The 25,335-nt window shown below is 45.9% G+C and overlaps 1 protein-coding gene across 3 annotated transcripts in view; it reads right to left on the bottom strand.

Moving 5' to 3' along the window:
- slc4a4a (solute carrier family 4 member 4a) overlaps positions 1–25,335 on the bottom strand; it is a 72,407-nt gene that overhangs the window by 42,984 nt on the left and 4,088 nt on the right. For all 3 annotated transcript variants that reach the window (XM_036527822.1, XM_036527821.1, XM_036527823.1), the window contains exons 2-3: positions 20,327–20,400; positions 15,976–16,149 (exon numbers count right to left, since the gene is read on the bottom strand). In XM_036527822.1, coding sequence (XP_036383715.1) covers positions 15,976–16,149; positions 20,327–20,400 — 248 coding nt within the window. The remainder of the gene's footprint in view (positions 1–15,975; positions 16,150–20,326; positions 20,401–25,335) is intronic.

Below are 25,335 nucleotides of genomic sequence, written 5' to 3' on the forward strand. Positions count from 1 at the left end.
CGGCATCTTTGGGGCCGGCGGGGGTGGTAGTTTCACCACCGGCACTGCCGGCTTCTCCTTTGCCTCTGAGCTTTTCTTCCCGTTGGCGCAAGACATTGCCAAAAAAAACTTTTTGAATAGCTCTTCCAATGGACAGTGAAGACGAGAGGGGTATGGGCGGGTGCGTGGGAGGGGGCAAAGCTATACCGGCCCCCCAGAAGCCACAGAGCAGCTAGACATTCATTAATGACTTGGCGAGACCACTGGCCGTCCCCTGTTCCCCCTGTCCGAGCAATGAGTCCCAGGTAAAGGGGGACCCTGTCTTCCCCCTGCCAGTGCCCTCCCTCCAGACCACAAACAGCAGCCCCTCACCATTGGCCCATGGGGAAACTTGGCACCCAGCCCCTGTCCCCCTCATTAACAATTAGGAAATGGTTCACAAACTGTTCATTCTTCCCAAAGAGGGCTTTGCTTTCCTTCCCTCTTGTCTTCTAATTTGAATATTTAGTCAAGCATCAGTGCCCGTGAAAAAAGACCCGCAGCGTTCAATCCTGCTGATATATAAATAAACTTTCCCACTGCAGTCCCTGCAAAATCCATCACAAGTGATAGACATGACAGTGGACCACTCCAAAGAAGCCTTCGTTCTTTCAGAAAGTCCTTCACGCTCTTCACAATGGCTGTAAAACAAAACAAGCTATAAACTGTATCTACATAATGAAAACCATGCTTTCTTTCCCTCAAAAGGGCTACTTCAGGTAATGCCACAGATACCTGTTGAAGTGTGATATCCAATACTTCATTGTAATACTTCATTGAATCGTGTGTCAAAGAGTAAAGTGTAAAGCCCCCTCACTAGCTCTTCAACTCCCACCAAGAGGCTCAGGCAAGATGGCTCACGAGGTCACAGCCACAGATACAAGGGCAGTATTGTGACAGCCAGCTAACCACAGTTCTTAATTTTTGTTTGTGCTTCAGGCATCTATGAGTTTTAGTTCAACTGAATAAACAAAAGTCCCGTTCCACCGAATCAGATTCCTTCACGCCACAGCCTCGCTCTCGTTTAAAGCTCTTTGTGTACCGACGTCACCGGAAAACGCACCAATGGAAATATTGCATAATATTGCAGGACACAATGGATTTGCACAGAGGCGAGACGCCGTTTTCATGGTAGCTTACTGTCAGTGGCCCTTCTCCACTTCCCTCAAAAAAAGACCATCCCATTGTGGATGTGTTATTAAAGACTGCAGATTGCAAATGCGCAACATTTCAAGATATGATGAATGTAGGTATCTGACTGTAGACCATTGCGTTAAAATCTAAAAAGCTGGCATTTTCCTTTTGGCCCCATACTGTCACTTTACTGAGGCATTTTCAGAGAAATCCGAGTTATGACTGTTACGCAAGAGCTGCAGGGAAAAGGTCAGCAAACTGGAGAGAAGATTTACTCAATGTATTTATTTCCAAAAAAACTGAGTCAGGAGCAATAAAGGGTCTGGAGCCTAAACGGGACCGCCATCCTCCAGAGACTTGCCATGAGCTCTTTTTGCGGGCTGTTACCGGGCTAAGGCGGATCGCTTCCTAACAAGGCCCAATCACTTCGCCTCTCCATCAGAGGAGCAGGGGATTCACCTCTCGTGGCTTCTCAGTGAGCACTCGTGCCAACTGGGCTGGAATTAAAAGCCAATGCTGAACTATCCATAAATTACCAACCTACTGCTGCTTGTGGGGTCTACCTCGGCCTTTTTAGCTTTCTGCACCTGGTGTTTCACTGGTTACCCGTTTCAACGGTGCATTTTTGACTGAGACATCTGCATCACCATGTCAAAAACACACGTCCCCTTTTTGTAATGTCTTACCAAAATATATGAGTGAGAACCCTGATAAGAACAGAGCAGACAGCTTGGCACAACTCAATTAGTCTCTATTTTAATGTACTTTCAGGCACCAAAAAGCCAGACCCTGCCATTTAACAGGCTTACCTGAGCACTGGACTGTATTGGTCCAGGGTAGCCACTGAGCCACTGATGAGCAGTTTAGTACCTTGGATACTTATAAAAATGGGTGGTTTAGTGAAAAGCCACCAAGCTGTGAACATCCCAACTGGGTGACATGCTCTGGAAAGTCCCAATAGGGATGCAAGCAAAACTCTATAAAAAGCTTCATTCAGATTAACACTGTTTAATCATCACAAGAACGTATTGTTGCATTCAGGAGGATCATTTAGTCCACTCTTTCAGCCTATTTGTAACATTGTTGATACTACAAGGTCTCATTCCTCACATAGGCAAACAATGTCACAGGCTCTGCAGCCTTACAGGATTCTGTCAACCTATGGTCTTGCAGTGTCACCGTTTAGGCATCTCTGTCATTGACTGTGCAGATTATGGCATAATTGCAGCTGGGAGCACTCTCTGGTTTCATACCGCTTGTTATCAATAACAACTGTGTGGTTGTTGCAGCTAGACACAAATATAAGTGGTGGGCTTTGCAGTCTGTCATTTGACAGGTCAACAGAATTAAGCTCACTTTGGAAGGCAAAACAGTTGAAAAAAAACTGGCAGAAAAATTGTTTTCAGACGTCATGACATAGGATTCAGTGCTGAAAAGGCCAGGTAAGGTATAAATAACAGATATTAACTTACAGTAAAAATCAAGGAAATAAAGAGGGGAGGGTTAAAACATACACAAACATACAACAGCCTGCCTTATAATTTTTGCTTGCTTTTGGAACACCCACTGCACTCCAACGTGCTGTCTGCTGTTGGCACTACAGGTTTTGTTTGCCTGCCACAAACACATTTTTCCTTGTGTCTGACATGTAAAACTCAATTATTCAGCAGGTGTATCTGAACAACAACACGTCTATGAACTGCCATTTTGAATGAGCATCTTTCTGTAACTGCAAGCCCGACCAAAATCATTCCACTAATTCATTTAACCTGCACAGCTGAATGCAAAATCTGTTTGAAACAAACTGTCATAGGTGTTAACTGCAGCACACTGTTGCAAAGATTAGGCTAAACACAATGTGACTGGTTCAGCAATGTTATTATTGTTTTTCCATCCAAAACTCCCTGCTCCACAAGGCACTTGCGGGAGGTAGAATATAAGCAGATAGAGGCTCCTCCGCACTTACAGTCTGTGGAGCAGTGTTTGCGCAAACTGCACCGCCTTGAGAGAGAAAGAAACGGGCATGTATGCAAGGCCGCTGTACTTCGGGGGCCTGCTGGCCTGCTCCTTTTCTGAGGTTGCTAGGGAGAGGGGCGATCGGCGCGGCTGAGAGAAAGAGAGAGCGGGCTCGAAAAGGAGAGGTGGAAATGAAAATCCCATCGTTCAAATGCGTTTCAAAGCTCCGCGGCGCTGCGGCCAAGAACCACGTCCACACAAAGAGGACTTTGTCTCTGCGGTGGGGTGCATGGGAAAGGAGAGGGGGAAAGAATGCTTGCTGCCCAAAAAGGGGTTTAGCCGAGCTGCCACTCCGAGCTGCTTTAGCCTGTTCCGACTTTCGGAGAGGATATCCACCGCTCTAAATCTCCGCTTTTGGCCTTTTTAATAAGGATGCTCAGTGAGAATTAAGGCACCGTTTTATTACTTTTACACAGTGTTCCTTAAAATCCCCAAAGCTTAATTAATGTTCCTCAAGCCAGTTTTGACAATCAGACTTTAACTGATATCTGGGTCTTACATGCAATTGGCCCCAATTTGTCTATAATTCTAAATCTCGGATCTTTGAACATTAAAATTAGTCTTACCAGTTTGCAGGTTTCATGGAAAATCCTCAACACACTTCAGTTTCGCTAAACTGCAACATGCTAATGGAAACATTACATTTTATATTCTAGTAACAAAGATATAGTTATAATCCAATGCAGTTATAGGGTGAAATGGTGAAATTATGCTTAAAACTTAATGATATTCCATCAGTTTGACTTCTACAGTGGAGTAGCATAACAGATCAGACATTACTCCCTATATGCCCACTGCAGGACATAAACTGGCCATTACAGGGAACGCAAATTGAAGTTTACAAAGGGTGCTGATATGACTGGAAGAAACAGTTTGCACCAACACGCCCAAATCTTTACTTTATCAAACTTTACAAACTTTACGAACCCCCCCCCCACCATATTAATATATAAGAATATATTAATATCAACAGCTATTTTGCAAAATGCATTAAGGAATGAGTAATTTATATGTATTAACATTAAAAAGATGTTTAATTAATTTTAAAAACTAAAGCGAATGGCAGAACCACCTGAAATATGGAATGGTAACTTAGGACATCCTAAAGCAAAACCTTTCACTAACTAAAGCGGGACGCGGAATGACAGCTTGCCTATTTCATTTAGTAATCCTAGGAAAAACAAGCAGTAACAACTAGATGGGGCAGTCTGATTAAAAGCCTTCTGCACAGTGCACAGTGCATGGCGCTTAGTCATGGTACAAACATTACAATCGCTGGGACTGAATGAGGGCAATCTGCATGATTTCACAACAACTCTCACCTTGAAAACAAATCATCAGCAGTGTGTCCTTAGTGATCGTTTTGGCTACAGACTCTGCGGTTTCCTCCAAATGAGAACGGTTGCATCGGTGACACATTAGCTGCACTAGCAACAGTAGTGAAGGGCATTTGCTTGCCTAAGCCCTTCCTCAGCTATAACTGCATATTGTCACATGTTGCGCTTGTGGTTCTGGGGTACAACCAGCTTTGCATTACAGGTCCTGCTCACCGGTACTATTTCTGCCATTATATCAAAATATCTCCCTCCGTATATTGCACGGTTTTGATGATATGGTGGACCCCAATGCTGAGGCAATTTAGTAGATCATACTATAACTTGTAAATTAGGGAGTGCTCAATATTATTAAAGCATTAGTGTTATACACCTTGACACATTGCCTGCTATAAAGACTGAATGTGTATTTAAATCCACTGAAGATGTCCTGGTACCGTTACTTCACTGTATGTAGTTATTATTCTCTCTGTTCACTGTATGTAGTACTTATTCTTGCTGGAAACCTTTGTCATCCAGCTGAATGCACCCTTCAGGTTTGCAGACCTCACTGGTATCAAAAGCAGCAAACTATCATATGGTGCTTTCACAGACTTATGTGCTAACCTCAAACATGCAGTATGTCATATTGCTGCCACTCGATCAGTGTGCGACAACAGAAGCCTACAATGGTGGTACATGAACACTGGAAAGCACTGCTCTGAAACAAAACCGTGCAGTCAGAGGGCCAATCTCAGAGCAGTTTCACTTGTGAGGTGAGGAGTGTTTAAACGCCGAAGACTTTGGAGGAAGCCATCAGTCGAGTGCTAGGCAACTGCCAGCTGCTATGAAAAGGGACAATGATGGTGTTGCCTTTCCTCTTAGCAACTGACTGCGGCTGGGAGGCCCGGACCTGCTGCCTTTGAAAGTACAGCGAATTCCTTGAGTTAGCCTTTAGCCGAAGTCACACTGCGGGGGGAGACGATCCCCCCTCCCATGATAAATGGCGGCAGCCTGGGCGCCAATGGCCACGCATGCGGCGCAGCCACGTCTCTCAGCCATGCCTTATCTCAGGAAAGGCTTGTCGGATACTGAAAAGTCATGTAACCCCTGTAATACACACACACCTAAAAGCCAGCCCTTTCATGACCACTTGCACTTTTTAAACGATATCCTGGACTCTCGCCACTTGATGACAATCATGCATCCTCTAAAGCATTAGCTCAATTGCAAAGCCACTGGTGCTCGAAGCCACAAGTTCGCCATCCAGAAAAGCACTTCCACCACAACACTGGGCAGCAGCAGTACTTGTCAACGCCAACGCACCACCCTGGCCTATTTTTAAACTGTACGAACACTACTGCTCTCATGGCAAGTACTCCTGTTCAGTCTGGTTGATAAATTGACACCAGGTATTAGGCTCACTGGACTAGGCCCTCTCAGCATTAAACCTAAGAGAATGTCTCCCCTACATTCTGCAGTTCCAGGAGCTCAAAAGACCTGCAGCCAAACACGAGACTGCAGACAGTCAGTATCGTCTCTGTCATCGAGCGTCTCAGTATCACTCAGTGTCACTGCCTTCGGAGCAGAGACGCATCGAGCCGCAGGACGGAAAGGCAGCGGGTGAGCAGAGCGAGCGTCGAGTGGAGTCACATGTCCGGGGCCAGACTGCGCCTCTTCCCTTTTGTTCCCAGCACAATAGAGCTTCTTCTCTCCACAGCGGATTGTTGATTGTTCGGTTATTTTCGCCTCCTCCAGAGCGAAAATCTCCCATCACCCCCGCTCCCCCCCCCCCCCCCCCCCCCCCCCCAACACCAGCCCAGACTTTATACAGATAATCACACAGAGACTGGAGGATTACTGCACAGTAATGGCTAATGCAAGTCTGCATCAAACATAATCTGCGATTTACTGTACATCACGTATTGTCTGAAAGGGGAAACTAAACTCTTAAATTACAGGACGAGTGCCACAGCTGCACTGATCCCCTGGATGAACATTAAGAGATTTATCTGAAATACCGCAAGTTATGCTTAAAAGGCACCTTGGGTGGTACTGTGAGAATACAATATCTAGAGAAAGTGTTTGCCCAAACGTACAGCAACCAAGCACCCATAAATCAATGCCCTATAGGACTAATGTCTGCTAACACTTTCCCTGGGGTCAGTTTTCATAAACTCACCTGTTTGCTCCAGAAAATCAATACTTAATTTCTAGTTCCACTCTTACACGCATTAAAAGATAACAAGTAAAACTAATGTGAATTAGTCACACTTGCACTTCATCATCTACCAATCAGTCCTTCCTTATCTACCACGAGGGGTCAGTGTTTTTGCCGCAAGAATATTGATGCCAAGCGCTTTGTGTAATAAAATGAGAAAGATATGTATTTACTTTTTAAATTGTACAAATGTCAAAAGTACCATCTCCAATGATCAATTGACCACAATTCCAGCAACAGCTTTACAAGAAAGATTTGGATAAGAGTTGTCCCAGGCAGCAAAACAATTGGTCATTCTAGCATAGCCTTCAAGTCCAGAATCGTTTGAATTTACGAGTCGATTTTGACAAATCAAAGAGATGAATCTATGCTTAATCCTATCCCAGTCTTAGCAATTTCAAATTGATTACTACCAAAGTTTTGCTAAGTGAAATCAAATGAATACATATTTAACACATATTCAGGTATTTTGTTGTAAAAATGTGCTGACCCAAAACCCAGTTTTGGTCTGAAAATGAATGTAATAGGAAATTGACAGTCTTTCATCTTGACATTATTTTTTAACAATGTCCAAGGAAGCCCTTGGAAAGTTCTACTTCACAGAGCGAGCTAGCCGTGAGTTCCCACATCCTGGGCTGATCCTCTGTCCCATAATCCCCCACAGACTGCGGAGCTGACATTTACTGAAGGATCTCAGCCCCGCATCTCCTCAGTAATGCTGCAGGCCCAGACTCGAAATAGTTCAAAGCGGGCCCAACAGGAGACAGACAGACAGACAGAGGCCTGCTTTGCATCAGCGGGCCATGGAAATGAAATCAATCACAACGTGAGACGTAACCGTACACCAGCGCGGCGAAACGGGATCCGCACCCTTTCATGTCAATCACTCCGCTCTCCGGTCAGTCTCAGACGCGCACAGTTCGCCGCGTGGGAGCAGCAAGCATACACAGAACAGCGGAGGGAAAGGCTGGCCGTGTTAAATATTTCAGGGAGAAATCTTTGATTCCGCGCGCCGGGCCGCTCTAATCGGCAGGGCTCCTTAATCAGCGAGACGCGGGCTGAGAGGAAGCAGGGCGATAGCTGCTGCTTCCCGGCCCACGTGCAGACTGCTAATTAATATCTAATGCCGCTCGGCCTTGTCTCCCGCAGGCTGTCGTGCCAAAGGGGCACTGGGACACAAGACACAGGCCACGCCCCTCCTCTCCCCGCCCTCTGGGGGGATTAAAACACCTCACAGAACGGACTCTAGAGCTTCTGGAGAGAGTTCATGGAGGAGAGCAGTGAAAGAGGCACCATGCATTAACATAACTGTCAACCAGACACCACTGCACAAAATTTAGGGTGAGGACAAGGAATTGCCAGTTTCAGGAAGGTTCCTAACATGAGAATGGACAAAACATTTAGTGTTTTCTTTAGAGGTGGGCTGATCAAGTGGGATTTGTCTAGATCACTGTTTTTACAGAATGAATGACATTAGTTTGCAAACTGCTGCAAAAGGAATAGTTTAATGTACATCACATTGCTAATTTCTCTTTGCAAATGGTTCCAGCACAGATTAATTCCTTCACCTCTTTTCTTGTTTCACTCAAGATTTATGTATTGTACCAAATGGCTTTTCCGTAGTGACAGTCAGGTTATGAATGGCATCACATGTATGCTTGGAACATACTATACTATAACTATAAAACTGTGTCAGAGTGAGCATTTACTTGTATGTAATGTAAACTCATATTTTTGTAGATTTGTTATGCATTATCAATGAATCACATTTTGGCCTTACAAGTGTTTGATATGGATGTGACAGGAATGTTTAGCATACAGTTCAATGAAGAGATCAGCTGGTCATCTTTTTATTGGCTTCCCACAACTTTCTTGTAAGGGTGACCCAGACACGAACACTGGCAAAGTGTAAAGTATTTTCAGACACTATCCTTGAGTTAATAGGCTCTAGTGGTGGGTGATACTACACTGTGCTGGCAGGTCCTTCCCTAATGAGCGTGGAGCTGTCTGTACAGAACGGCCCTGGCTTTAAGCCACACTGCGCTTTGTAGAAATATTCCACACAATTGCTCTCGAGCTCCTCCTCAGATAGGCCTCCTGAGGTGTAAACCAGACCAAGATGCACTCAACCACACCACCACAGCTTCAGGGTGGCTCATCACTCCATTTGTAGAGGCTGCTGAATCGAGTCGAATCAAAAAGACTAAATTACTCCTTAATAAAATAGACTTGAACCTTCGCAATGACTGGACATATGACTCAGGAAGACAGAGGTGTGGGTTGTATGTCCAGTATGTTTCCATGGGTTTATCATTGCCAGTTGACACACAAACCAGACTTAGGTAAAGAATGAGGTTAGATTAACTAATTATAACTGCTAACGGGGGAGACAAACTGCTTTAGAGAGGATTACAGAGGGCCGTTCCTCTAGGAAGGGGAGGGGCTGTCCTGAGTGCATAGGGGACACGGAGCTACCTGCCTCTCTCCAGGTCCTCCTCAAGAACAAGGGGGTCAGGGCCCCAGCTGGCCTTTGACATACAAAACCTTATACCATACGGGCGGCCTGCCTGCTCTTAGGCCTATGCATCATCACCACAGATCTTTGATCTCTCCACTGTCTGTTAACACCGGGAGTGACTTCATTCTCTGAAGAGGAAATCATTCCAATCAAAATTACTGAGATTCACACGTACCAAGGCACATCGATATCCGGCCCAAGCGAGACACGCAACACAAGCCGCACCACCTGACCACAGCGTGCAAGTCCGAGGAGGGGACCAGCGTAGTGTCTCAGTCAATAATCTCCATAAGCCGCTTTGGAGAATTAAGTTAAATGAGTAGTGCGTCGGGTTCGAAGGGTCCTGTCCGGAGGAAGTGACCAGACATCCATTCCAGAGCTTCTGACCTCCATCTGAACAGACAGAGAATCTCAGGCCACCTGTCAAACAGTGCAGCTCTCTGAGGGACGCTAACTCTACTGTACACAGAGAGCATTCCTAAGCAGGCTTGGGTTTTCTCGCAACTTTCCTGTTCAGGAAACCTGTCCATTTGGGGGAATCCAGTGTATTTAGCCCTGCCCCCTTCAAAGAGAGGCAAGAGGCTGTTGATCACACACAGGATGTGTTCTATATGAAAAATTGCATGACAATCCATTTACAGCAGAGGTGTCTACACTGTGGCCTGGGGGTCAAACCTGGACCATAACTGGGCCCCCAGAGCAATTTAAAAAATCAGTAAATGCAGTCTACTGAAAAAGTGTATTAAAGGTCATGGTAGATAAGATGCGATAGGGCAAAATTCCATGTCTGACAGAATGCTAAAAGGAATAGTAATTAATTTGCTCCAGTAAGACTTGCCCCATATCAACGGGGTGCCTTGAGGTTCAAACATACATCTCAAATGCAGGATAGGTAGGCCAAGGCAAATTTAAGAGTTTGTAGCCTTGCATTTTCCTATTATTGCATCCATCCTCAAAGATCTGGACATGCTGATCCTTTATCAATCAAGCACACTGCATTATGCATCGTTTGAACAACCTTATCTAAACTGGAAAAAGTGAGCTTCTTCTGAAGGAAACAGAAACTCTGAAACAAACAGTCCGATCACCGACTAGAACAAACTGAACCACATTTAAAGTGGAAATGTGACAGATGGTACAAAATCAATTTGACAGCTGATTCGTTGATAAACAAACCGATATTGCTTCTGAAACATTTGTAAAAGTAGCATGTGTGTGCAGTATGTGTGTATGTGTACCTAATGTAGATGGCATTATGTTTACGCAATAGTGTGCGGACTGCTATTCAGATGCTTTGACTGGACACCCCTAATTTATTGTTACAACTGTGATGTTACTGCACATTGCTGCCCTTATTGTGGTGTAGTACTGGGTGCAAACAAACTTTCCTTCGTTACATTTTGCTCCATCTGGGACAACTCCCTCTCATGAAGGGATCCACCAATGAACAAGACCGTACTTCGTCAAACACACTGCAGATGTACAACCGACCTGCTGAAAGAAAGATGTCAAACTTTCAAGCATAGCGGACGACAGCACATAACAGCCTAGCCCGGCCTCAAGGGCTGGCAAGATTTCAACTGAATTAATTTCCAAAAAGCTGGAACTGAATGTGTGGGGAGGGTATGCCTAAGTTCCTGCATTGTTTGCGCTGCCCGGAACTCCAGAATAAAATGGCAACCTACTCCTTGGCAAGATCCCAGGATGTAAATGAAGCGCCGACAGTGCTTAGGGTACGGAACAATGAGGCATTTTTTTGATGAGGGAAATGAGCAAGGGAACAAGGGGGGGATTTATACAGCCAGACGGATCAAAAACAACCAGGAACAATAGAAAACGTGTAACCCAAGGGTTTGATTCTAATGTACGTCTTGAGTGCCAATCTCAGCGAGTTGTGTGCTAACATGTTGAAAAACCTTTCTGCCCGTGCATACCATTTCCTGCTTGAGCTAACCCTTAGCACCCTGGTAATTGTAGTTTTTAGTGGGGTGGAATACTAGCAGGTCATGTAAACAAGCCATTGTGCAGTGAGGAAGACAATGCTATGACTAGAATGCAGAGTTATGGCTGGTTTGCTAGTGAACCTGTTTGTCGTCTTCCTGGAAGGTCTGCAGCATAAGAGGGCTTTTCTAAAGAATATCTGCCCTAAAGGACAAAGGAAAGGGACGCCCCCACTCCCACCCCATCACTCCCTCCTCCGAGTGTCAAGCTGAGGTATCGAGTAGAATTCTCAAGTAGTATCCTCTTAGGAGCACTATTCTGAGAGCTATAGATAAAAATCACTTTCAGGATGACCAAGAGTACAGAAAGCTTTAAAGGCGCGAGGAAACACGAGCTACCCCAGCTCACACAGTGTGAAATCACTGACAGTTACACCACCACAGACTGTGACTTCCATCAGGATTCCTGATAAAAGCAGTGTTCTTGTTCTTTCTTGATAATCTGTAAACATTCTCCAAAAGCACTACTTACTTATCAAAGTGCATACATGCTAGTTATTATAGCACTACACAAGATCTGACGTGCGACTTCACTTTATCAGTTGTGTACTGTTCGTACCATCTTTTGCACAACTATTAGATGTACTTTGTATCTTTGACAGTCACTGTCGATGACAGCAACTGCTGAAAGATAAAATGTAAACATTTAATTTGAACAGGTAGATGTTCTTCCTGCTTGGCTCTAAGCGTGTCGCACCTCCACCGGTGCCGCTGTGTTAGCTTCAGGGTCATCATTCAGGGGACCACCGTTCATAGATGTTTTTCCCTTTATCCTGGAACATCTCCTGGTGGTGGGGCAGTGAACAGGGACGTCCCAATGACACCCACAGCTAAACTTCTTCAGGAGTTGGTCGCTCCCCAATGCCTTCTCCCGTCTTCTCAGCCAGAGCCAAAAGCTTGCCTTCTCGGCCTCCTCCGATACTTCCCTGGTTTCCTTATGCAGTCTGGCTCCCCGTAGCCCCAGGTTCTTAAGCAGATGTGTCATTGAGTCTCCCACAAAGCCCCTAGCACCCACCTCCACCGGGTAGAGCCTCATGCTCCATCCACCTTCCCTGCACTCCGCGACCAGGTCCACATATATTGCCCTCTTCCTTTTGTGGGCTGCCTCCAACCCGTCTTCCCAAGGCACTGTCAGTTCAACCAGCAGTGCTGATTTTCCGGCTGTGGTCCACAGCACCATGTCTGGTCGCATTGTGGCGCTGCAGATTTCCCCTGGAAAATGGAGCTGTCTGCCCAGCTCCACGTCCATTCTCCACTCTAACCCTGAAGTCAGGAGCTTAGGTACTGGTCTCCTATTGGTGTTAACTACAGGTTCCCCCTGCCTAAGAAACTGTATCCTCTGTTGGCCTCCTGCTGGACTCTCATTGCTTGCCTCTTGCCTTCTTTTCTCCACTACATCTGCCAGCTTCCTGAGCACTTAGTCATGTCACCATCTAAACTGACCCTGTGTCAGTGCTGTTTTGCAACCTGACAGAATGTGCTGGAGAGAGGCATTGATGGTCCTGCAGAGGTCACGGGTTTTCTCTGTCCCAAACCACTGAATGAGGTTGTGAGGGCAGGGTAGGGTGTCATAAGTTGCCCTGATGAGAAGCTGAGTCCAGCCTGTTGCAGTTTCCAAAAGTCTGCCCAATTGATCGCTCGACTCGTGGCACCTTCCCACATTGTCCAGCACCCCTGCTGCCCCTGTGCCACAGCCTTCACTCTGTATTCCTCTTGCTCCATCCTGATAACCTCAGAGACAGCAAGGTCCTTCCTCTCCCTCTTGCTTGGTCTGGACCATAGGCTGGGTGGGTCACCCCATCCTAGGCCTGCCCGCCCTGTCTGGACCCTGTCCACCACCTCCTGGTGTTGTATCTGCTCACCGCCTTCTTCACTTCTTCCTCAGCCCTCCGTTTCTTTCCAGTCACCACTCGGGCATGCATATCTTTCACCGACTTGTCGGAGGAGTCCCTTAACTCCATCACCAACCTTGCCTTCTCTTGCCTGTACCCGAGGGTGATAGATTTCAGGGGTAGAGTAAATTCCACCCACCCATGCAGGCTTACTGCTTAAAAGCACCGTGGGAGCCCAAGCCATTTGCGGATGAAGGAGTTGGCTTTGGCATCCATCCTGCTTACGGCTGATGAAGTGACTTCACACAGCTTTAGGGGCCACATTACCCTTGGGTACAGAGTGAAGTGATAACACCACACCTTGTACTTTCTGGGTAGCTGCCTTGAGTCGATCTTTGACAGGCCTGCTGAAAGCTGCTGAAAGATGGTTTTTCCCATCTCCTTCTCTGAAAGACTGGATGTATATTGCCTTCCCAGACTTTGGATGGGCTGGTCTGTGGTGTGGGGGATATTAAAGATAAAAGCCTATGTAATGATGTGAAAGGAAAACCTCATTCTTCTTCCAAACACTGACGCAGGCACACGCAACATGAGCTTTCATCTTGATGCTGCCCTGTCACCATAAGCAGGTGCTTTTAATAGTGCCTACATGCAGATTTGCCACTAATATGTCCACAAAACACACAGTTATTAAATACATGACCCCTGTCAGAATAACATCTGGGAGAGGTCATTTCGAGTGGGATAACCTCTGTCCCTTTACGTGTTTGTGGTAGAACAGATCCGGTCCACAGGAGATCCGGTGACAAAAGGCCACGCCATTGTCTCAGCTGAGCCGTAATCTTCTGCCTTGTAATATTAACTTCTTCAAGAAAATCCTTCCCATGCACAGAGGTCGATACCCCCACTGACGTAAATCTAACATGCGTGTGCATGAACATGTGTGTTCGCGTGTGCATGCATGCACATGTGTGCATGTCAAGGGGAGACTCATCTCCTTATGACAGATGCTGAAATGGAGACAAATGTCTTGTTTTTAAAGGGTGCCAGTGTTCACAGATGCACCTGAAACTGCTTTCACTTTGCACCTTTTCAATTTCACTATCAGAAAGCTGCACAAGAAGTCGCTGCGGAGCTCTGACAGCACAGAAGAGATGTGTGTTTGCTTGCACACTCGTCTTTGATTAATTTGTTTAATTTCAAAAGACGCCCAAAAATTTTTCAACATTAAAAGGTCAGCCTCCAAAGCAAGGCGTGACCGCCATCCATCATTGATTTATGTATTTCATTTACCCTGATTTATGTTCTTTAATTTAATTCTTCATTTTCCTTCTGTTTTGTTGTAAATTCCTGCTATTCCTATTACTGCTGTTCAAATGTGGTAGTACGTTGATTCAGCTTGCATGAGAACCACGCTCTAAGCCCGGTGTCAAGTATACAGTGGCATGTTTCCAGTCCACTGGCTCTAATGTATGTCTTACAGCACAGCAACATGAATACAGTTATTGTCATTCATTACAGAAGTGTCCCTGTGGCAGCTTTTTATTATTCAACTGGCCTGTAAGTGACTGAAGGGAAATTTCCATCCTCAACGCAAGCAGCATCCGAGGTCACTGTTTCCAAGGCATTTTATTCCTCCAACCTGAACTCATAGAAGAAAGCACACTGAGCTCAATGATGAGTGAGAGCCATTGAGAGAAATGTATGTAGTTCAATTTTAAACAGTTCATAACTGTCCAAAAGATTCAAAAGATGCCACAGTCATCCATTACACTGTAGTAGCTGAGCCAGCAGCTGATGTTATTCTGCACCGCTGTAGCTTTTCTTATAGACAACATACAGGAACTGTGGTACAAAATTATATCCTCAAATATGATCTGCATCTTCACCTTTTGTGTGAATTTTCATCTATTATATCACAGCATTTTTCGCAAGGTTAAACTTTACTGTCACATGGTTGCTTTTTGATAACAGACAAAACACTAAAATCCTATATTTTTAATGTAGTAATGTTTTGTGGTCAGGGATTTAGGGCAACATCAATTTGAGCTGTAGTTTTGCATAATGAGAGAGGGATTAGGCATTGTTCCTTATCTTCCTGAAAGACCAATACTCAGAAACTAATCTATGATAGGAACAAAAGCTTGATATTGATCATTACTCTACGTCTGATGCTTCTGGGCTGTCTAAAATTGACCCCTGAGGACATTCTCCACGGGTAATACCTGATTAGGATTATACTGAATGTAGGAAGTGGATTAAAAGTCACCATTGTTAACAGAACTGTAGATGTTGTAGGTATACTTATGTTCTATTGTTGTCTCTTAATCCGTCTGATAAAATTCACTTTCTAATGAAAACAAATTATCAATGTGTACTTTCTACTGGACACTCTGTAACCTTGTGAGAGGTAGACAGTCTACACGGGCCGACCGTCTATGAAAAGGCATTTTATAGTGGTCTGCACTCACAGCCCCGGCCCTCTCTCCCCAAGAGCAAGCGCAGCGTTATTAACCAGCATTCATGCTCACAGCGTCCGCACTAGCTGAAAGAAACGCTTCGCAAGTAACAGCCCTCGGGGGCAGAGAGCGAGAACTCTCGGCTTCCACACACACACACACACACACACACTCACTAACACGCACACACAGTCCGTGACTCACATTATAACAGCCCAGCCCCATTTAGTGTGGCTATTAGCCGCACGCCGGGGCTCGCTCCCTTCTGTCTAAACACTCTCGTTACCCGGCAGAGCAGCCCCGGCTATCCATTCTGACTAAGTGGAGTCAGCAGTCCCCTCGGCTGGATGGGGACGGCCGCGGGGCCTTCTTCTGCGAGAGGGAGAGAGAGGGAGAGTGGGGTGGCACGGCACGGAGACGTCCCAGGCTGTAATCGGGGGCGACGTGCATTTTGAAGCACTTACTGAGCGGTTTGAGGATGCTGTTGCCGGCCTCGTCGTTGTTCTCCGCGTCCGACTTGTCAGAGGCGTTCTCCGTCACTTTCTCCTTCCTGTCCTTGTGGCTGGTTCTCCTACGGTGGCGTCTCCGCCTCCTGTAGCTCTTGGGCACGTGCACGCCGATGTAGATGGTGTGGTGACCTGTGAGGCAGAGGGCACAATACAGCACAGTCAGCCATTTCAGCAGATTACTGCAGTTTCACTGGGACATTAATTACTACACTACAAGGGGGCTTACAGAGCAAATGGCAAATGGGTTAACTCGTATTTATACACCGTTTTCACTGTTTGAGCCCTGCCATTACAAGCATAGCTGTTCGCAGTAATCCGCGTCAGCAAACCAATACAATCTTTAGATTAATACGCTATCTGAGTGTATGCAGATCCGGACAAGCTCCATTAAAACATAACATTTTTATCCAGCCGTGAAAACATGTCATTGGATGTTTTTTTCTTCTTTGCTGATTGCTTTCTCTCTGAAGGAGGTCAAATGATTGTGCTTTTTTTTTCCAGCGGCGGTATGACATCACTAAATCTCCTGAGAAACCTGGGTGTTTACACTGCGAGGGGAAATGTTAAACAGGACGATGAAGTCAGGCATTGGGTGTCAATTGTTTCCTCCTGTTCTGCCGGGGCAGGGTTTTGGTCATCTCCCCACAAAGAAAGGATGTAAATAAATGCCAACCACTTCCTCAATGCAATTTATACAGGAAACGGCTCAACTTTGCCAGGAAGCGGTCCCCGAAACACTCGGGGTCAAGCTGGACCTACAAGCTAACAGGCATCTATCAAACCAAACATTTCGCTTGAAAGAAAGTAGAATTTCGTGATGAACTTTTGATATTTAGGTTTTCCTACAGTATAAAGGCTCACTATGAAGCACCACAAATATATTTAGGCATGTATTACAGTAACTGTTGGCGTACACTCAGTTTTAGCGCTTTGCTGTTCCTTCCTAGAATAATTTTCTGACTTTATTCGTAAGGGAAACTGAGTAAGTATTACTAACAATACAGCATTAACAATCAGAACCGGCACGCCCGTCTCAGCTGCCTTTAAAAAACTTTTCATTATTCATTGGCGTGGTTAAAAGCCTGTTTTAATGTTGCTCACAGCACTTAAGCTGGGAACACAGTTCAGTAACGTGCAATATTGCGTGCGGAGGGAATATAATACAAACAGGACCAGCCTATAAATCAAGCCCTCCTCTCAACCATACCCCTGAAGAGACTGTGAACATTCAATTTCCCTCTGTCTTTCCCTCTGGCACCCCGTTGCCTTTGGTTTAATCAGAACTTAGAAACATGTTGCGCATGACCACAACATACACTTTGAGAGATTAAAATGGTTTCAAGTAAAGGCTAAGGCAACTATGCCTTTTGCAGAGTTCGTCAACACCTTCTGAAATTTTCTCCATGATTGTTCTGTTCATTGATGCTCTTTCATGGTTTGCCTGTTGTAAAGTGAAGTTCCTTCCCCTGATAAAATATACCAGCAAGAGCACAAGGCAATTTAGAACTGAACTGCATCTCTGTGCCTGAGAGTCTAGTTACACCAAAGGCAGGCAATTGCAGAGCTTGCAGAAAAATCACAGGGCCACACTACAATAGTGATACACTAATTCAGTTTGTAACTCGGGTTCAGTTTAAAACTCTTAAACATGGTGCACTACCTTGTCAGGTGAGATGCTCAAGGGTCTATGACTGCAGCCTCTAGTGGACTGGAAGTACTCTTTTAACACATCTTCTAAATACACTGGTAAATGTTTCATGCGGTGAGGTGGTCATGCTGAGATTAGGTATAGCTTGTTTTTTGTTGTGAAGCAGGTGAGAGTGAGTAATGGCAGACATTAACAGTGAGCCCGGGGCCACCGTGGGGAAGCTTGGGTATTAGCCAACATCACCCGCGTTGCCGGCTGTTCCTATTGGCCGTCCTGGCCATCCAATATTTTGGCAGTGGCAAAATCAAAACACAATTGTGAGTCTCGCTCCACGACACTTAAATTGATCTGCTATCATCTAACCAAAACAGAGGTTTCGGTTCTGACTGTTTTACCATGTTTGTACTCTCAGTGTTGTTGGAAAACTTTGTTTAGTGAGCACTTTGAGTAAACAAACTTAGCTCACGCTGCTTTTGTATTATAGTAATTTGCAACATAAGAAAAAATCTAAAAACAGCCCACGCAACATAACTTCTACCAAAACAGCTAAAGCTTGGTCCAGTCTGTATGGACCTGCAGTACAAATCATTCAGTACGAGGAAATTAGAACACAGGGTGGTTGCTGGAAAATTCTCTCCTGTGGTGCCTTGTGTTAGACTGGCTTTATAAGCTATGCAGGGTTAGTGGGTTAAAACATCTGCCCACATCTTACGGGGAGCCACAAGCCCTAAGAGCACAATATAGGTTCGGATTTAGAGACAGATATGATTTAACGGCGTTTTATTGTGCTGATCTCTCATAGTCCTATATTGTTTGCATTTACCCCCTTTCACAGTTTATATTCATACTTGTTTTTACTGCTATTACTGGCCTTTCACAAATCCTCTGTAACCCTGACACGGGGCAGCCTGGGAGACGTGCGCGATTCCCGTAACACACTTTCATGAGCTTAGCTGCGCGTACGAGAAACCAACGAGACCACGACATGGCTGGAGTGGGCATGGCAACCAGCCTGCAGGCCAATGGAAGGTGGGAAAGGGACTTCGGGAGGGAGCGAAAGAAAAAAAACAAAAAAAAGTGTCATGGTTTTGCAAGCTGCCAACTCGGCCTTGCATCGAACTTCCTGTCCTTTTGGTGGACGGGTTTCTTTAGAGCGTTACCAAAAAAAGTGTTCAGAATCAAAACGTTTATGGCCAGCTGAAGAGAATTGCTTGTGTCTGCAGTTGGTCTGGCTCGGCTCATTTATTTCCCGGAGATGTGAGCTTCCAGTTTCCCCAGTAACGGAGCTTTAGTGGGTGGGGGGGGGGGGGGGGGGGGGGGGTAGCTGGAACCGTAGCAGAAGGTGGCACAGAGCCACTGCTACAACACAGCATGCTAATACAACAGCATGACAAAAAGGACCTCCTACTTAATCAATGGCAGTCTATCAAAGCAAAAAAGAAGCTTGTTAATTTCATGTTAATTATGCTATGTAACACATTACTCTTTCCCCTCCTCCCTTTGGGTTGGCCCTGGTATCAGAATTCATGCTTTCAAACCACCATGTAGCCATGTCCCAACCAAAGGAGATTTAACAACTCGACATACCCATATGATTATCCTAAAACAATGAAAACTAGAAGTGTCCTCTCCTGGCGGCAGGCACAGGCACCTTCAGTGACGGAAATTTCCTCTCTGACAGCTGTGAGAGTGAGCGCTGCAGATCCGCATTGGTAGGCAGGTGACAGCGCCGCGGGAACAAAGGGAGCTCGGCTGCCCTGCGGAAGCGCGCCGTAACCTTTGCCGAGAGCCGAGCCCCGCGGGGAGAGGGAGCGGGAGGGAGCGCTCGGAGCAGCGGGAAGCCTCCACTGGGATTTAGACCCAGGCAGGACGCTGTCTTTAGCCTTACACTGGCAGCAGGAAGCTCGCCGATTGCGCAAGGGTTCACCTCGAGGTGAGTGGGGGGAAAAAAGAGAGAAAAGGACAGTGGCAAAACGAGCCACTTTGGCCTTGACCTGGATCTCTGAAGACAGCTTAAGGTATTCAGAAATACGATAAATCTAAATGAACATATCAAAATTGCTACATAATGTACATGTCCATACACTGTTTATGGACTACAGTCCATGTCTATAGACCGTAACAGGAGTAGGTTTCTGTTTGACCGTACTTTACAGTAAATACGGGCCTTCATTCATATGTTTAGCTGGGACTGCTAGAAGGAAGGATTTCCCACACACTGTATATATATCTCTGTCTAGGTAACAAGCTATATACAAACACTAAGACAGTGATGGGATTCTTGAACGAACCGGGCAAACGTACTGAGAGAAGATTAAGGTAGTAAACATCATCACGTGGCCCCTGTGCCCTATATGTTTATCAGACCAAATTAACCCATTTTCCTAAACTGCCTTTAGACTGGTAAATTAACACATATAAAAGTGATAAATGGATCATTTGGATGTGTATCAAAAGTGGATTCATCAGCTGAAGGGCTGAGAAAAGAATAAGGATTCCAACACGGACCTCCGAGACTGCTGGGATGGGGATGACATCGGGAGGATGGGGTTACTTTAGATGGGGCTACTGTGGATAACTTACTTTTACCTTGGCTAAGTGACAAAGCATTAGTTCGGACGGCAGGAGAGACCAGGAGAAAAGACTGGGCTGCCTTACCTTCCACCTCCTCCTCGTCGCAGACGTGCTTGAGGAAGGATGCCCCCCGGTCCAGCACCGCCTCGTCCTCCATCCTGTAGTAGTAGAAGAGAAAGAAAGACTGCTCACACCTCTCCTCCAGGGACGCCGTGGAGCCGTAGTGGCTCCTGGGCTCGCCCACCTGCAGCATGCTGCTCGAGCTGCTCATGTTGGGGTGGGGGACCCGCGGACGGGGGTACTACCCCAAGCGGTTTCTGCCAAAAAACGTGCGGCGGGGAGACGTTCTCCGAGGCCCGTTCGATCGAGCCCGCCGGCAGGTATGAGGAGGGTAATCCGCTCGCAGGGTGACCGGGGGAAGGGCTGGCCCCGCCGGCTAAAGTCTAATTGATCTTGATGTTCCGGAAGGGTGACAGCCGGCGGCCGCGCACAAATCCACACCTTTCAAGGAGCTCCAGTAGACACACGCGCACACACGCGCAAGCACGCACCCACGCACACACATGAACACACGCAACATGAGATATCTCCCCAGCTGGCCCATAATGCCCAAGTATCCCCTCACTGTTCACCTCAGCAACAAGATACACGTCACGTGGCCCTCTTATAAAGATCCTGCCTCTGAGGATTAGCCCAGCTTTACTTAAGTGTGTAACATACAGACACATAACAGGCATTTGTTCTGAAGCCATCCGCTCTTCCACCAGAACTCTGGGAGGGGCAGCCACGCCAGTCCCATACACCTAAGTACACTCCAATGGAGTAGCGCCCACTAAAAACACACCCTATGGCCCAGCAAGTAAACCAGCACTGCTACTAACAGGCTTTCAGCAGAATGAAATTGAGTGGATAACTTGAACTCGAATTACTAGACAAGGAATTACTGCCTTTCTCTACAACTGTGTTAATGACAGACATTTTTAAGAAAGGCTAAGCATTTGAGTAAATTCTATGCTGGTGGCCCTTTATTTTTACTTTAGTTACTTTAAATATAATGAAAACTCGTGTGGAGAACGTGCACATCAGTGCTTGTGGTGTGATGTACTATATATAATATGGGGTAAACAAGAATCAACAGCTTTAACTTATTGGACAATTACTGGCGTTCTATACACCTGGGTGCTTATGACAAAAATAAAATAAAATAAAACACACTCACAAAAAACGGGCCCAAGTTTCTGTGTATGTTGGGCCGGCAGTCATTTATTTACACTCAGAGAAGAAAAGCTCAGCATGTGTATAATGGCTCTCGGAGTGTGACATATTACTTGGTCGGATGGATGTTTTCTGATTTCAGGTAGGGGTGTCCCAGCGTGCACAGGAACAGCTCTAAGGTGGCGCAAACTAAGCCGGAAATAGGATTATTTGTTTCCCAGGAGGCGGTCAACACCTCCACGTGTTCTCAAAACTGTCAGCCATTTTGATCTCTCCGGGAAAAGTGGGAACACGAGAGGGAATGGGTGTGCCCACTGCCCTTTTGATTCAACAGTACTTCACTTTTTTTCTACCTATTGACTGCAAGCAAGCCAGCTCTTTAAAAGAGACACAAACATGCAAAACAAGTTTTCCCTTTACTTGACTTGAACAGCTAGTAGTTACACTGTAAACCTAAGGCATAAATATAGCAATATGACTTAGTAAAGAAAGTAACGTGGTCTGGCCCATATTAAACAACTCCGTGCTGGCTTCTGAACACCACAGTCTCACCCCTTGTGTGCCAATCAACACACTGTGCTCCACTGTGTCCAGGCTCTCATCCATAATTAAAAAATGTGAAAGTGTTTTGTGTAGAACAGTGAGGAGACAAATAACCACAAAACAACAATTTCATTGGAGAATCTGTTAATGTTCCACTGAACCTGTTATTAGTGCACACTATTGGTCACAATCAGCTTCTGTCCCTTTTATAGTGTAGGAGACACTGGCGTAAATATCGACGGTGCAACCGGTACAGCCCAGGGGGTCCAGAAGCTGGCAGGGGCCCATGCAGGAAGGCGATTTTTTGCTGCTTTACTATTGTAGGTGGGCCCTCTCAGGCATTGACCATTTCACGCAGTTTTCAAAGTAACCATTCAATGATATCACTAAAATTACTTGTGGTTGTGACAGCTATATATACCTTCCCACCTTGTGCACAACACTTACGGCTTTCAGTCATAGCCTAGTTTTATGTATTTTTATTTGTCCTTATTGAAATGCTCCAAAACTGCATGTTTTATTAAAAATAAATATTGTGTCCATGCATGTGTGTGCGCATGAGCGTGCGCTTGTGTTTGGGGCGAGGGGGGGCAAGAAAAAATATTTGCACCGGGGCCAATCACAATTATGTTACACTACAGGTAGGAGAGAATGTGAACACAGTAAAATGCTGCCGTAATATCCAGAGTCAGCGTACGATTCAGACACTCTGGAGGACGGGAAACAATCAGTGTGACCTCTTCAAGTGTAAACATTTGCGCGATGCTCACACATCTCTGAGATATCACTGAAAGCCAACAGCCCAGTCTCCACCTGGGAGGCTACCTATGTTATTTAAAAGAGCAAACCAACGTCAGGGGATTTGGACGGGTGGGGCAGACATAGTCAGGACATGAGGCAAAATCTATCACAGTACACTGATATCCACAACAAAGACAGCATTTGTTCCTGTTCTTTTGTGCATCAGCGTTAAAAGCAAAAAGGCTTGCAGCAGGCTCTCCAAGGCTGGGCCTGCACAAGGTTCAGGGCACCCTGACTGAAGCCAGACAGCCAGCCGACACCCTTATGCAGATGAGCCAGCTTGGATTTTCCAAGACACCTTCCTATGAGGTGCAGAGACATGGCCACTTCAGCCAGTGCCGAAAGCAGAGATCAGTGTTTAATGAACACATACTGTAGGCATGTACAGAGAAGGGGGGTGCATCTTTTAAGTGTCACCTTTTGTTGTTTTCCCGGTCTCAGAGGAATGTGTCTCTCAGGATGTTTCTTCCTGGGTCGGGTTACATCACTCATGACACAGGGTCTCGCCCAATCCCAGCCGCTGTCCAAGGCACAGGAAAGAGATGGGGTCTCTGTGCACCTGGGCACAACACATGCAGGGGGTGAAAAATTCCTGCAAGGGATGCCATCTGTACCCACAATGCACTGGGCAGAGGTAAGCGGTGGAGAAACGTCACCTCAACAGGAAAAAAGAACTTCGACTGCCATGACACCCAGCCACTGCAGCAGAGGCACTGAGGTTTTCAATGGGTACACTGAGAGAAATTAACCATGGACAATAAACTGCGTGATGAGACAGGAACACACCCTCGAAACACTGTGCACTAAACCCACACCTCCCCCACGTTGTGCTTGGGACAACTAATGACTTTAATGAGGAATATGCAAACTGGAAAATAAACATAAACAGGAAGGATACAACTTGTTCCTCAGATAACGCAGCTCAATCTACATGTCCCATGAGAACCCTGCCTCGGTACAGATTCTGCGTCGATGTGATTCAGCAAACTGATAGAGTTCCACTCAGACTCATCATACGTATAACACTCGTCATACGTATAATACAATATTCTCAGACAACACGCATAAAGAGGGTCAGTTCGGTACACAAGAACACAATGACTCAGTGTATCGTATTCTTAAGACCATTCAAAAAAAGAAAATAAAATGCTGAACTGATTTAAAGGCGGGGCTCACAGGGATCTGAGACCACAAGCAGGGCTTTGTCCTTTTCTGCGCTGTCGAGCAGGGGATGATACCCTGGCGTACGGTAGCAAAACGCTACCCCTCTGCTCCCCTGTTCCTCCCAGAAGAGATCGGCCTATTGAGGAGCGTGGAGAATCCACACTAAAAGATGGGTATCAGGTAATTCCAGGGGCCCAGCCGGTCAGTGTCAAGGCTTCACTCTGAGGACGCGGCGCACAAAGCCGCTGGCCGCGTCAAACAACGTCCACTCTCACAGCCACAGGACATTCCACAGCACTCCCGCGAGGGGGTGGAGGTGACACTTTGATAGAGGGCCTCTTTCAAACACACAAATCTCCTGCCGCTAAGCAGGAAGAGCCTTTCCCACACCACTGCGCTGAGGCTGGCCAGGGCTGAAACACACAGCTTGAGCAGAAGCACCAGGGTAAACTAAGAGACTTATAGGTAAGTGATATTATTAGAAAAAAAAAAAAGAAAAAGGAAAGCTTTTAGCTTGGGACCTGGTTAAGCTCCCCGTATTGAATTTCCTCTGGCTTAAAGAAATCATTATGTTATGCCTTTCTTTCCGTGACGGGAAAGCTTTAAGAAAAACACGAGGGCGATCCGAAGGTTTTCCGCGTTTGTCGGTTCATCGGAAACGTAATCCAGCGGCATTACCTGCGTTTATCTTTGCATTTAGACGGCGGGCTGCATACTGCTGCCTTAGCTTGAGGTACAAAGTTCAGCTTTCAGCTTAAATGCTGGAGATACAGCACTCCAGGAATCCAGGTCTCCTGATATCTGCTGATGGTGGCTGCAGAGCAGCAGGAGACACAACCTTAACTGACAGGCTGCTCAGAGACATAAAGGCAATAAGGTGTGAAATACAGCTGTGTCATGATGATTAAAAGTTCTAAAACTGCAGAATGAGAAAGTACAATAATTGAAACAGGGGATACACTGCTAACAATGAAAAAAAAATGCCCACGTAAAAACTGTATTGCAAAAGACATATTTCATTCTTATTCCAGGTCATTGCCAATTTCCTGACGACGTACAGTATCCACAGGGACAGGCACCCCTGACCACCTGAATGTTGGCTTGCACCAGCAGAGAGGTAGCAGTGCGGTGATGGAGGAGACTGGGAAATATGCAAATGCACGTGTTTTGACCCCTCCTACTCACATGTCTTCCCTTGCCACTGCTTTGAGCAGCAGCCAGCTGAAATCGTCTCTCACGCACCGTGCAGACACTGCACGTTCAGGCACTGAATTGAACCGTTTGCGTAACTTACTTCATTCCATTTTGAAATTTTGTGACAGAAGTCCAAGGAGAGGTCACATTAAGCATTCCGTTTACAAAAAAAAAAA

Source organism: Megalops cyprinoides, chromosome 4 (genome assembly GCF_013368585.1).
Source record: "Megalops cyprinoides isolate fMegCyp1 chromosome 4, fMegCyp1.pri, whole genome shotgun sequence".
Taxonomy (NCBI): Eukaryota; Metazoa; Chordata; class Actinopteri; order Elopiformes; family Megalopidae; genus Megalops; species Megalops cyprinoides.